This window comes from Myxine glutinosa, chromosome 11 (assembly GCF_964187855.1).
Source record: "Myxine glutinosa chromosome 11, kmMyxGlut1.1, whole genome shotgun sequence".
Taxonomy (NCBI): domain Eukaryota; kingdom Metazoa; phylum Chordata; class Myxini; order Myxiniformes; family Myxinidae; genus Myxine; species Myxine glutinosa.
Genome location: NC_136271.1, coordinates 18,352,428 through 18,367,240, shown reverse-complemented (window position 1 = coordinate 18,367,240; position 14,813 = coordinate 18,352,428). Strand labels below are relative to the sequence as shown.

At 46.6% G+C, this 14,813-nt stretch overlaps 1 protein-coding gene across 2 annotated transcripts in view; it reads right to left on the bottom strand.

The window, feature by feature from the left end:
• Positions 1-6,461: 6,461 nt before the first annotated feature.
• Positions 6,462-14,813, bottom strand: part of LOC137436462 (hyaluronidase-2) — an 89,013-nt gene continuing 80,661 nt past the window's right edge. For both annotated transcript variants that reach the window (XM_078786449.1, XM_078786450.1), the window contains 2 exons: positions 13,633-13,828; positions 6,462-13,537 (listed from right to left, as the gene is read on the bottom strand). In XM_078786449.1, coding sequence (XP_078642575.1) covers positions 13,341-13,537; positions 13,633-13,828 — 393 coding nt within the window. In that variant the 3' untranslated portion in view covers positions 6,462-13,340. The remainder of the gene's footprint in view (positions 13,538-13,632; positions 13,829-14,813) is intronic.

The window sequence follows — 14,813 nt, the reverse complement described above, 5'->3', positions numbered from 1 at the left end:
AGAGCAATAGGACGGTAGTTGGAAGGGTTTGAACGATCACCCTTCTTTAAAATAGGCTGCACTGAGGCATGTTTCCAGGAAAGAGGAAAAGTTTGGGTTTTTTAACAAAAACGAAACAAACGAGCAAGCACGGGTGCAAGTTCTGAAGCGAACTCCTTCAAGACACAAGGAGGAATGCCATCTTGTCCGTACGCCTTGCTTGTGTCCAGAGAGAGGAGTACTTTTTTGACTGCATGGAGGGAGATTATACGGAGGGGCATAGGATTGGTAAGGGGTGCATCAAGGGGAGATGGAATGTTCGTCATCCAGTGTGGAATTAGAGGAGAAAAGAGAACCAAAAAGAGTTGATTTATCAAATGGGGGAACAGCGAAGGAAAGGTAGAGTGACAGAAGTTGGTGATATTTTTAGCAAATGACCAGAAAGATCTATTCGTGGAAGATGATGAGAGGTCGTCACATTTATTTTTGATAAAGGAATGCTTCGCCTCATGAATAACATGTTTGCAATGATTTCGAGCAGATATGAAAGCTGAATGTGAGTCGGAGGAAGAGTTTTTCCATGTCCGACATGCCTCATCTCTTGCACGAAATGGTCGCAGAGCAGGAATTATTGGACCAAGAGTTGGTAGGAGAGATAAACTTGAAAGAGAAGGGGATATAAGCCTCCGTTCCTTCAACAATAACTTCAGCTATACATTATCACTTTATCTGGGTTCAGCTGCATTCCCACTCTCTTCTAAGTTATCTGCGTCATCCCTGAGTCTACGTCATTTATTGGGTGTAATAATACATTGACTTGTATTACGCACTCCAACCAAGAACAGCACCACACGATACACGTTCATGTTGAGAAGTTGCTTCGCCACTTCAGCCAAAACACATGGGGTTATGAATGATTTTAACCACAATCTCCCAAGACCCACCTGAACCTAATATCGTCCAGATAAAGGATAAGAGGAGATACAGATAAGTGGAGGTGGATGGAGGTTTTCACCCCTGTTTGTTACTTGCGAAATTGAAGATTCGGCACACCTGAACTTCTGTCCACCTGCAGTGCCTTCAGGAAGTATTCACACCCCTTGACTTTTTTTTTCTCATTTTGTTGTGTTACAGCCTGAATTTAAAATGGATTTAATTGAGATTTTTTTTGTCACTGATCTACACATAATACCCCATAATGACAAAGTGGATTGACTTTTTAGAAAGTTTTACAAAATAATTTTATAAATTCTTTACATAAGTATTTCGCCCCCTGAGTAAATACTTCGTAGAAGCGCCTTTGGCAGTGATTACAGCTTTGAGTCTTCTTGGGTATGTCTGTATCAGCTTTGCACATCTGGATTTGGGGATTTTCTCCCATTCTTCCTTGTAGATTTGCTCAAGGTTTGTCAAGTTGGATGAGGAGCATCAGTGAACAGCAATCTTCATGTCTTTCCACAGATTCTCAATGGGATTCAAGCCCGAGCTTTGGCTGGGCCACTCAAGGACTTTCGTATTCTTGTTGTGAAGCCATTCCAGTGTTGCTTTGGTTGTATGCTCGGGGTCATTGTCTTGTTGGAACATAGATCTTCACTGCAGTCTGAAGTCTTTTGCACTCTGAAGCAGGTTCTCCTCAAGGATTTGCCTGTATTTCGCTCCATTCATTATTCCCTCTATCCTTACAAGTCTCCCAGTCCCTGCTGCTGAAAAGCATCCCCACAGCATGATGCTGCCACCACCATGTTTCACGGTATGGATGGTGTTCGATGGGTGATGAGCTGTGCTCGGTTTCTGCCGGGTGTAGAGCTTTGCATTCAGGTCAAAGCATTCAACTTTCGTCTCAGACCACAGAATATTTTGCCTCATGCTCTGATTCTTTCACTTGCCTTTTTGGAAACTCGAGGCGTGCTGTTGTGCCTTTTTCTTAGGAATGGCTTCTGTCTGGCCACTCTCCCAAAAAGCCTAGATTTGTGAAGGGCTGCAGAGACTGTTGTCCTTCCAGCAGGTTCTCCCATCTCGGCCAAGGAACTCTGTAGTTTTGTCTAAGTGGTCACGTTCCTCCACTTGGTCACCTCCCTGACCAAGGTCCTTCTTGCCCTTGACCCTTGAGTTTAAGATCCTTGACTCATGAAGACCTTTGTACACTTTGGATTGCTTAGGCCCCTTGACCCAGTTTGACCATTTCGACCTGTAACTACTGTTCAATGACCTTTTGGACCCTTTAAATCACTTTGACCCCTTGAGCCTTTATACCTGCTTGACCTGTTTAGACCTTTTAGATTGTTTATTTGGATTTTGCACGTATCGTGTTATGCACATCTTTCTTGCTTGTTTGTGAGCAGGATATCTTAAAAAAAAAAAAAAAATTATTTTGAATTGGAGGAAACTTGGTGAACAGGTTGAGTGTGTGATAAGGATGAATTGATTTCGATTTTGATGAAGATCCAGATAATATAGCTTTAAAAGTGATCACCATTGAGGGAGGGCCAAAAATGATACGATATGTCAAAGCTGTGGATGAGTTGTCAAAATGAGGTGGACGAGTTGGTTAGGCGACAAGAACAAGCCGATTAGATTTGGTTCAGGTCCGAATCCAGATCCGGCCTATCAGTGGGATACAAAACGTAAACTATTCAGCCTGGCGGAGGTATGCTCTCTACCAATATACAATGGCATTGTTCATTCTAATTCTTTCTTTTGTGTACAAAATGTACTTTTGTTGTTGATATCTTCCCCTCGCCCTTTGAAAGGCCAAGTTTCTAAATTATGAAAATATTGTTGTGGTTTTGAGAGCTCCTCACTTTGTAAATAAAGAATCACTTCTTGTAAATATTCCATCATTTAAAAGGTCAAAGGTCGCACCCATAGTTAGGCCATATGCAACACGTAGGACACCATAGGACTGTCAGTTAGTTCCTTAGTATGTGTTTCAGATAAGACTGTGTTCCCAATAGTTGAATCTGCGTTGCATTAATTAAATAAGATAGGCCCCATTCCGTCCATTTTGCCAGTCTCTCTCTCCAAATTGGGTTACGCGCCTCTGCTCGCCCAGCAGCGTGCGTTCGCTGCCTCGCTCCAAACGCCATTACGCACGCGGTCAAGCTTGGAGAAGAAGGGGGCGGAGCGCCAAGAACAAGGCGTGGCCCTGTCAACGAGCCATCAAGGGCTATCCAACCAGGGCTGAGGTGAGCTAACTGGCGGCGTGTCTCTATGAAGCGCGCATTGATTTCAAAGCGCGTTATATAAGCGCAAGCGCGAGGACTGCTTTCAGAAATGCGCAGGGGGCCGTTGCTATTGAGAGAACAGCGCGGAGACGGCGGATGATAACACTGCGCAGAGGATCGCTTGGAACCATCGTTTGATACGAACTGCCGTTTGATACGGACCTTGATTGATCGGGAGAGAGAGAACATTCGGCATGCTATACGCACGCAGCATTCCAGCCCCTCGCATATGTAAGGTCCGGTCGTGCGCCAACGACACGCAAAGCTGCCTGCCGTTATTCGCCCGTGGACCCGGAGACGGATCCCATCGCCTGGAACCATCTGCCTGGACCTTCCCCCCCTACCAGCTGCCATCCCATGTGAGTCTGTCTGTTTGTCCGGGGTTGTAAGTAAGACTGTATAGATAAGCTTGCCCTGTGTCCTTTTGTTTCTCTTTTCTTGTACATGCTTTCGTTTCCTCTTCTTTGGGTCTTGTAAATAATTAATAAACCCACTCTTTGTTCTTCCCTTACTCTGGTTTCCTCTTATTCGATCGCCTCCATCCTTTCCTTCAATTGAGTACCTGTGGCACGATTTGGAAACCGCTCAGGATCGGGTTTAGTCATTTGTTAACGGCTCGGATCGCGGATTGCTAACCGCTCGGCAATATTCCATCTTATCCGTGGTTCGAGCGGGAGTTATTTCCCTGCTCGCGGTCGGGGTTAGTACGTAGGTATTTGGGACTTCATTGACCAATCACCCTAGCTGATTCCGACCAGGAGGAGTGTCATAATTTCCAGGATTGGGGGACGGCCAGCTTAAAAGACAAGGGGATTAACCCCCCCCCCCCCCTTGATAAGGGGAGCGCCGACCCCCGAATCCGCAACAATATGATGGAGAAAATTAGAGAAGGCCATGGACACTCCATAGGTGTTCCGTTGGAATAACATGGGTCCAACAGTTAACCCATTGATTTGAAATCGAAATGTGGATAAAGAAAGTCACTGAAGTTTTCAGAGGCAAATTTTTTTAAATTAGAATAACTCAGAAGTTACATTTTAGCAAACATCAGAGCTCTAGGGACCTGATCCAGTAGGTCCAGCGTCGCCCAGTATTGCTGGCATTGGGATCGCCGTCGAACCTCTGTTTTTTTTTTGTATGCAAGATCGAGGCTCGTGTAAGAGCTAACATTAATCACAAAAAAACAAACACACATAAAACATATGATAAAGGGAGTGGGAGACAAGATTGGGAGAGAGAGGGAAGCACACAAGTACAACAGTAGAGAACAAGGACATCGGGAGATCTGTGGGAGGGAGAGGGCTTGGGGGGAGAAGGCATGGGAAGGGGGGGGAAGGGGTGGAAGAGGTATAAAACACATGGACACTGCTAGGACTTCCAGGAAAGAAGTTGGTATTTCAAAAAAGTAGATCTGAGGTGAATTAACAGGGGTAGAAAAGATCAAGGTTTTGGATGGGGGAAGATAAGAGATGGTGGTGAACAGCTGTTTTAAAGACCTGGAGGGAGGAGTGGGATTGAAAAGAGTGAGGGAGTTTGTTCCAGAGGTGGGAGAAAAGAGGAATGAAGGTGAGCGGAAGGTCTTGATTTTGGCAGTTTCACCAGAAGAGGGTTTCTGGCAGATCTTGTGCGTCCTGCAGGAATATTTGGGGGACAGAGCACAGACAGAGCAGGGGGAGTAAGGCCAGAGAGGAGTCGGTAGAAGACAGAAAGACCACCTACCTGCCTGCGGTGAGAGAGAGTTTTGGGTTTTTGAGTCCTCAGGGACTTTTGGGTCTTCTATGTCTTTTGGGGACTTTGGGTTATCTGGGTCTTTTTGGTCATTGGGGTCTGTTGCGTCCTCAAGGACTTTTGAGTCTTCTGGGTCTTTTGTGTCCTTGGGAGCTTTTGGGTCCTCTGGGTCTTTCGGGGTCTTCAAAGATCGAAGGGGTCTCAACAGTCTAAATATCTCGTTCATTAATGATTGAGATCTCGATCTCGTCTAAAGTGATGGCAGATCTCATGAGCCCACAAATGATGTACATACACATGTGCTGGACGGCACCCCATCTGCCGGTATTAGTTGGTGGACACTGAAGATCCCACGCTGTCTTTCACTGAGAGTTGGCGAGCTATCTCTGGCACCCTGCACAAGTTAAAAATTCCTGCCCTGACTACTGTTGGGAAGGAAATGGCAAGCCACCTGTTTTGTGTAAAGTGCAGGGGGCCGGGAGGAGGTCTGGAGCCAAAATGTGGTGAGAATAGTATGGGTCGTGTGTTCGAGTAGGTTAGATTTACTCCTGTATTTGGGATCTGGCAAGGGTAAGTCATATGTAACATGTGCACTGAGAGGGCAGTGACCATCGTTTATAGAGCAGAAATGGGAAAAGGGTGTGTTGTGTAAAACCTCCTGTACAGCAAGGTGGACTTGGGCACAGAGGGCACTCTGCAAGCGCTCCGTGCTTTAAAAAGCAACAACGCAGGCTATTTGACCAAAAGACAATAGGCCAGGGTGGCATAGTGAGCTGTGGAGCTCTGGGAAGGGGCAGAACACTATTGAGGGGCTGCCCAGTCGGGCGGGACAGCCTGAAATATGTCACGACCCACGCTAGTGGGCAGCCAATGAGAGGCACCGTCTGTGCATGTCGGGGGTGATGAAGGCCATGTCCGCATGTGCACTCGGCAGTTGGAGTTGGACCTCACAAGATCGACATCTCTCTGTTTTTCTGGCTTTTGGAAGAAGGACAGTTTGAAGATGCACGATGCCACATCCTCTTCATTGCCATCCATTCTCTCACCCCAAACTGCACTTTGCCCTGTGCAAAGCCAACGTGCATGACCACAGTCATCCTGGGCCAGGACGAACTTGTACACACATAAGTCCTCGCCTGTTCTGTTCCCCGTTGTTGTTGGCGTCCGGTATTTTAGCGCCACAGCGGGTTATTTCTTACCATTGTAAATAGGATTTGCATGTTCCTTCCATCCCTCTGGACACTCACGGGCATTGAACCCTCGGCTCAGAAGGTGTGCGTTAGCTTGGCGTCTGACATGACAACCGGTGTCAGGAGTGGCTGGGCGTCTGATGCGACAGTGCATACTATAACGCACTTTGTTAATATTATCACCTACAGTAAAATTTTGCTTTCAGCAAAGAAGTTAAACTCCACTTGAAATTCACATGCAATACCCACCGGTTACGTGGTTCAAAAAGGGAGTAAAATTTTGAACCACCAAACTCGTACACCAAGCTGGGTTACCAGTGAACAATGACAGAAACGGCCATTTTGAAGAAAAAGCTTTTAATTCGCCAAAACTCGGTCCACATAATCATACAGTAAAATAAGTTAGCAATCTGTATCCAATCTCTGCATTCGGATTTAGCGAGAAGACAAATGTCAAAGCATGTTAGTTTGATATTTGAACTACAGTTTGTTCAAAAAAGAACGACATATATCAATCATAATCACACCTTCATTTCTGGGTCGTTAGGATTCCATTTTGTTTTTTTGTTTTTTTTACGATAATTAAGCTTTTCATTTAATATTGTCGCTTTCGAGGTCAACCTTACCAGGTGCGTCATTGTGCAAAGTATAGAGACGAACAGAATCATCCGTTTTGTTCCATGAACAAGGTTAAATAAGATCAAAACATATTTACTTTACTTTCACCCTCACCATCCATGGTACGTCGTAATACATCAGCTGCATAGTCACAATAATATTCAATATCTTGTAGTTACCAATGTGCACATGTAAACAGCAAATCGGAAATTCCATTTGTGTTGGAATAAAAAATATTGTGGGTTCCTTATACCAACCTCGATTTAAATGATCGATGAATGAAAACGCGATTTATAAAATTCAAAAGTACATTTTAAATCAATAGTTATGCATGACCAATCAATTTGTGACAAATGTCCCTCTTGTGTAAGAAAAATTTTGGTGTAAAGTTACAGTAACGATGGTGGGACAAAAATATACATCTGATTTTATCTCGTGTGTGTGGTGCGTTGCCAGGTGTGTTGGCAGTGCGTGATGCCTTTGCCCGGTGTGCGGTGTGTTACCTGGCATACGGTGTGTTGTCCGGTGCGCGCTGCCCAGTGTGTTGCCTGGTATGCGTTGCGTTGCCCGGTGTGTTGCCCGGTGTATTGCCTTGTATGCGTTGCGTTGCCCGGTGTGTTGCGCGTTGCCCGGTGTATGCTGCGTTGCCCGGTGTGTTGCGCGTTGCCCGGTGTATGCGTTGCCCAGTGTATGCTGCGTTACCCGGTGTATGCTGTGTTGCCCGGTGTGTTGCGCGTTGCCCGGTGTGTGTGTAGCGCGTTGCCCCGTGTGCTGCGCATTGCCCGGTGTATGCGTTGCGTTGCCCGGTGTATGCGTTGCGTTGCCCGGTGTATGCGTTGCGTTGCCCGGTGTATGCGTTGCGTTGCCCGGTGTATGCTGCGTTGCCCGGTGTATGCTGCGTTGCCCGGTGTATGCTGCGTTGCCCGGTGTATGCTGCGTTGCCCGGTGTATGCTGCGTTGCCCGGTGTATGCTGCGTTGCCCGGTGTATGCTGCGTTGCCCGGTGTATGCTGCGTTGCCCGGTGTATGCTGCGTTGCCCGGTGTATGCTGCGTTGCACGGTGTATGGTGCGTTGCCTGGTATACGGTGCGTTGCCTGGTATACGGTGCGTTGCCTGGTATACGTTGCGTTGCCCGTTGTACGGTGCGTTGCCCGGTGTATCATCCAAACTATCAACTCTAACATTTTCTGATCGTCAATTCGAAATGCATTTTCAATTTGACCCCACGTATGCAGGTTCATGAAACAACTTACATCTTGATAGTTTTGTTGGCACAACAAGGGAAGCTCTCAGCATTCTGACCAAACAAACTTCATTGCTAGTTAGTACATCAGAAGCACCTTTGTCATTCCTCGCCACAAGTACTTTATGTGAACCCGTAATCCCTTGGACCGGCTCACAGCCACACACGTGTCATTCAGATATGTCTGGTGAGAAAACACAAGCGCTCCTTGTGAAGGCCATGGCGGCTCTTCCACAACCTCAGGCCCAACAACATAACTGTTCATGTGTTTTCTCGAATCAAGTTGCCACTCAAAGCCAAAGAAGAAAACGTACACCGACCGGGCAGCAAATAGTCATCCCCTTTATGCTGTACAATGACATCTATTATCACAATATATTAAACTCTTGTCATTTTCTTTTATAGATACCCATATAAGGTAGGAGTAGTGTGCACTTGCTTAGTAGTAGTAAGTTAGTTAGTTTTATTTTTGGCTGTAAATGTGGATGGAGATATAACCAAGTACGGTGATTACGGCTCACCATGGGTTGTCTCCAGGGGTGGATTTGTGTTAACCCAATGATGGGAAGATCAACTTCTCGTTAACACGAAGAAGAATCCGACTTGTTAACGCAACAGTGTTTCGGATAAATTATTGGAAAGAAAAACGAGGAAGTTTTGCAAACCAACCAATTTGCTTATTGACTATTACACATATTGAGCATCTTCCAATTTCAGGAACGCTTGACCGAACGATGGGAAAGATTATGGTGTTCAAGTTCATTATGGTGACGGAGAAACAAAACGGGTTTTGTAAACAGTTTACACACACAACATATACAGCTTATTCTTCAGCTGCTTGAGCATTGGCCAGCAATGGTATCCGTGCGTGAGCAGCTTCACCGAGTAATAAAGACGCTTGCTGAGAATGTGGAAAATATAATTCCATCATGATTAACTTAGACTCCCTCGGTTATTCCTGATTGGCTGACTCGGCAGCATCAATCGATAACCTGCGGAGGTCAAAGGTGCAACCATTGCTGTGCAGAGACCGACATGTCGGTGCTAGTCCTTCGTGCAGTCCTGCACTTTATTCTGTTGTCCTTAGAAACGAATGTGCAAGGATGTCAAAGAATTTTGTTTGGAGAAAAGGTTGTCTTTCCCTGGAAAATATGTGCTCCCTCCACATGTTCCCAGATATGACCCAAGTGCAAAAATGAATGCAATGTTATCTTCAATATAAATCAGTGATTATAAAGATTGCGCACGACAGGGTTGTGCTGGAATACCGACTGTCTGCCTTTTCCAAATCCTAATGTCCGATAGGATGGAATCAGCACTACAGGGTTGTGCTGGAATACTGACTGTCTGCCTTTTCCCAATCCTAATGACCGGCAGGATGGAATCAGCACTACAGGTTTGTGCTGGAATACCGACTGTCTGCCTTTTCCAAATCCTAATGACTGACAGGATGGAATCGGCACAACAGGGTTGTGCTGGAATACTGACTGTCTGCCTTTTCCAAATCCTAATATCCGACAGGATGGAATCAGCACAACAGGTTTGTGCTGGAATACTGACTGTCTGCCTTTTCCAAATCCTAATGACCGACAGGATGGAATCGGCACAACAGGTTTGTGCTGGAATACTGACTGTCTGCCTTTTCCAAATCCTAATGTCCGACAGGATGGAATCAGCACTACAGGGTTATTCTGGAATACTGACTGTCTGCCTTTTCCAAATCCTAATGTCCGACAGGATGGAATCAGCACTACAGGGTTGTGCTGGAATACTGACTCTGCCTTTTCCAAATCCTAATGTCCGACAGGATGGAATCAGCACTACAGGGTTATTCTGGAATACTGACTGTCTGCCTTTTCCAAATCCTAATGTCCGACAGGATGGAATCAGCACGACAGGTTTATGCTGGAATACCGACTGTCTGCCTTTTCTAAATCCTAATGGCCGACAGGATGGAATTGCCCTACAGGGTTATTCTGGAATACTGACTGTCTGCCTTTTCCAAATCCTAATGTCCGGCAGGATGGAATCAGCACTACAGGCTTATGCTGGAATACTGACTGTCTGCCTTTTCCAAATCCTAATGTCTGACAGGATGGAATTGCCCTACAGGGTTATTCTGGAATACCGACTGTCTGCCTTTTCCAAATCCTAATGTCCAACAGGATGGAAGCAGCACTACAGGGTTATGCTGGAATACCGACTGTCTGCCTTTTCCAAATCCTAATGACCGGCAGGATGGAATCAGCACTGCAGGGTTATGCTGGAATACTGACTGTCTGCCTTTTCCAAATCTTAATGTCCGGCAGGATGGAATCAGCACTGCAGGGTTATGCTGGAATACTGACTGTCTGCCTTTTCCAAATCCTAATGACCGGCAGGATGGAATCAGCACGACAGGGTTGTGCTGGAATCGTGACTGTCTGCCTTTTCCAAATCCTAATGTCCGACAGGATGGAATCAGCACTACAGGGTTATGCTGGAATACCGACTGTCTGCCTTTTCCAAATCCTAATGACCGGCAGGATGGAATCAGCACTACAGGGTTATGCTGGAATACCGACTGTCTGCCTTTTCCAAATCCTAATGACCGGCAGGATGGAATCAGCACTACAGGGTTATGCTGGAATACCGACTGTCTGCCTTTTCCAAATCCTAATGACCGGCAGGATGGAATTGCCCTCCAGGGTTATTCTGGAATACTGACTGTCTGCCTTTTCCAAATCCTAATGTCCGACAGGATGGAATCAGCACAACAGGGTTGTGCTGGAATACTGACTCTGCCTTTTCCAAATCCTAATGACTGGCAGGATGGAATTGCCCTCCAGGTTTATGCTGGAATACCGACTGTCTGCCTTTTCCAAATCCTAATGTCCGACAGGATGGAATCAGCACTACAGGGTTATTCTGGAATACTGACTGTCTGCCTTTTCTAAATCCTAATGTCCGAAAGGATGGAATTGCCCTGCAGGGTTATTCTGGAATACTGACTGTCTGCCTTTTCCAAATCCTAATGTCTGACAGGATGGAATTGCCCTACAGGGTTATTCTGGAATACCGACTGTCTGCCTTTTCCAAATCCTAATGACCGGCAGGATGGAATTGCCCTACAGGTTTGTGCTGGAATACTGACTGTCTGCCTTTTCCAAATCCTAATGACCAGCAGAATGGAATCAGCACTACAGGGTTATGCTGGAATACCGACTGTCTGCCTTTTCCAAATCCTAATGACTGGCAGGATGGAATTGCCCTACAGGGTTATTCTGGAATACTGACTGTCAGGCTTTTCCAAATCCTAATGACCGGCAGGATGGAATTGCCCGACAGGGTTATGCTGGAATACCGACTGTCTGCCTTTTCCAAATCCTAATGTCCGGCAGGATGGAATCGGCACTACAGGGTTGTGCTGGAATACTGACTGTCTGCCTTTTCCAAATCCTAATGACCAGCAGGATGGAATCGGCACTACAGGGTTGTGCTGGAATACTGACTGTCTGCCTTTTCCAAATCCTAATGACCAGCAGGATGGAATCAGCACTACAGGGTTATGCGGTTTTCGAAATTATTGTTGTGAGCTACCATGCCATCCTCGACTTGTGATTCACAGGCAGATTTATGTCAGCACCTGTGCCATACTTGGGCAGGTGTCTCGTCCAAATCGGTTGCTCGTGAACATTAAAGGACCCACGGTTTTTTTTGGCTGAAGTGTTAGTGAGTTTTTGACAACACCCTGAACAAATTCCCCAATCGTTCCTTGTTCCGCCCCACACCAGCATGCCACATTAATCATTGAATCACGTGTCCAATATTCATTCAGTAATGACGAGTGATTTTGTGCCACGACACAGAGGATTATTGTCAATGTACCAGATTATTTACCACACCAGTGCTGCTGTAGCAGTTCTTGGGCAAAAGGTGATGCTGGGTGGTTTGTCAGAACTGTTTGGTTATGCAGTGTGGTTATGCCGGTTTGTGTGGTTATGCCGGTTTGTGTGGTTATGCCGGTTGGTGTGGTTATGCCGGTTGGTGTGGTTATGTCGGTTGGTGTGGTTATGCCGGTTGGTGTGGTTTTGCCGGTTGGTGTGGTTATGCCGGATTGTGTGGTTATGCCGGTTTGTGTGGTTATGCCGGTTTGTGTGGTTATGCCGGTTTGTGTGGTTATGCCGGTTTGTGTGGTTATGCCGGTTGGTGTGGTTATGCCGGTTGGTGTGGTTATGCCGGTTTGTGTGGTTATGCCGGTTTGTGTGGTTATGCCGGTTTGTGTGGTTATGCCGGTTGGTGTGGTTATGCCGGTTTGTGTGGTTATGCCGGTTTGTGTGGTTATGCCGGTTTGTGTGGTTATGCCAGTTTGTGTGGTTATGCCGGTTGGTGTGGTTATGCCGGTTGGTGTGGTTAAGCCGGTTGGTGTGGTTATGCCGGATTGTGTGGTTATGCCGGATTGTGTGGTTATGCCGGTTTGTGTGGTTATGCCGGTTTGTGTGGTTATGCCGGTTTGTGTGGTTATGCCGGTTTGTGTGGTTATGCCGGTTTGTGTGGTTATGCCGGTTTGTGTGGTTATGCCGGTTTGTGTGGTTATGCCGGTTGGTGTGGTTATGCCGGTTGGTGTGGTTATGCCGGTTGGTGTGGTTATGCCAGTTTGTGTGGTTATGCCGGTTGGTGTGGTTATGCCGGTTGGTGTGGTTATGCCGGTTGGTGTGGTTATGCCGTTTGGTGTGGTTATGCCAGTTTGTGTGGTTATGCCGGTTTGTGTGGTTATGCCGGTTGGTGTGGATATGCCGGTTGGTGTGGTTATGCCGGTTGGTGTGGTTATGCCGGTTTGTGTGGTTGCCAGGATGTTACTGTATGCTTGTGAAAGGGACACCCAGCTTAATGATGCCTCATCCTGCCCTCGAAGCACCAGGATGACATTCCATAGCCTGGTTGGGATTCACATCCAGGCTGGACAGCTGAAAGCATTCCTACCAGCCATACATGAAGGCTAAAGTCTGCCATTTCCAGTCTAACGGAAACTTCTGTCATCCCATTACTAAATGGTTGAGGTCTAAGTCAGGTGACTTTGATTGAATTATATATTTAATTGATGGCAGGTTAATTAAAACTGGTTGTTTGTCTGAAGAAGACCACTGTTCTCTTAACAAAAGTTCCTTGACATTCTGAGAAAATATTAACCACATTTCTTTCTCGTGTCACTTACAAACGCCCACAACAGTTGAGGGTTGTCCTATCGGTCTGATAAGGAAAAAAAGCATCACGAGTTGAAATGTGGTAAAATTTCCACTTGGTATAAAATCCTCGGTGGTGAAATCTGGATGTGCGTTAGTGAAATCTTGAAATCTTGAAGCCAGTGGCAACGGTGCATCAGAGGACATAGAAAATGGGAGTAATGAGGCCAACAGTTAGAATCCAGCGAAACGAGAGCGGAGTCCTGGCCATGGCAGCCGACAAATAGTCACAACGCTCACCATCCCAGCCAACGTAACAATGGCACACGAAGTTGCGCTCCAAGTGCCGCAAGTCCGCCCTGGATAGTCGGCCCGAGACCAGGAAACCTTCACCTGTGAACATCCAGACACAGATTAAAGACTTTTCAAAATCGAAACGGAAAGAGCACGACGCGACAGTCATCATCGTCGGAAATCAGAGCTTGTACCTTCGTGACGGGGAGGCCAGATGGTGAAGCTGTGTGGGTTCAGGTGCAGGTAGGCCTCGGATGACGGGATGCGACGTGCACAGCGCCCGTGCTGGTTGCACACTGCTCGGCTGCACTCGCGAGCGGCCTTGCTCACGTTCGTTATGTACGTGCCGAGCTGGTTTGCAACGTACTGTTTCAATCCAATGCAGCTCTCCTGTGGAAGGCCACAATGTGTCAAAGGCCAAAGGAATGAATGAATCAGAAATGAAGGAGAAGAAGAAGAAAATAAACCGACGTTGTTAATGGGGGTAGAAAAGATTACACATAGGTTTGGAGGATGACCTGAGATTCCTGAACATGAAATGAGATTGACGGCCTAGATGAGATGAGATGATGAGAGCACAACGGCCTAGAGGTACGCACGCTCACGGCTCATGTGCCATCCTGGTCTGTCATCTGTCGTCCTGGTCCCGAGGATGGATGTTAAACTGAGCGTCCAGTCTGCCAGGATTTGTCGGTGGATGTTGAAGATCCCACTGTGTCGCTCGTGAAGAGTAGGCAAGCTATCGCCGGCACGATGAACAAGTTCCAAATTCCTCCCCTAACTTTCGTGAAACCTTGGGCCGAGCTTAATTGGCTTTTCAAGTGAAACAAGGACTGGATCAAGTCCAAATGCACAGTATTTTATTACCCCATTCCCCCCAATCAGGTGTCAGCCATACTGGAGGCTAATATTTTGGGTCCTGTCTGTATGTCTGTGTGTGTGTTCGTCCAGGGCTGAGGCAACCACTAGGCCGTCGCTGAATACAGATGTGTTTGCCCAAGTGATCGACTGTCTTACTTGGCAACTTAGTACATAGTAACCTATAAACCAACCATCACACTTCCGGTCACGTGACCAGAACGAGCTTTACAATCCCCATTACTGGTCAGAAGTGGAACCTTGCTGCCAAATTTCAGCCGGTTTGGCAGGGAAAGTCGAAGTAGGCAACGGATGGTCGGACAGATGGTGCACGATGACAGCTTATCTGGAATTCCAATTCCAGATAAGATAATCGACTATATAAGAGAGCTGTTGGTGTGTGGTGTGTGTGTGTGTGTGTGTGTGTGTGTGTTTGTGTGTGTGTGTGTGTGTGTGTGTGTGTGTGTGTGTGTGTGTGTGTGTGTGTGTGTGTGTGTGTGTGTGTGTGTGTGTGTGT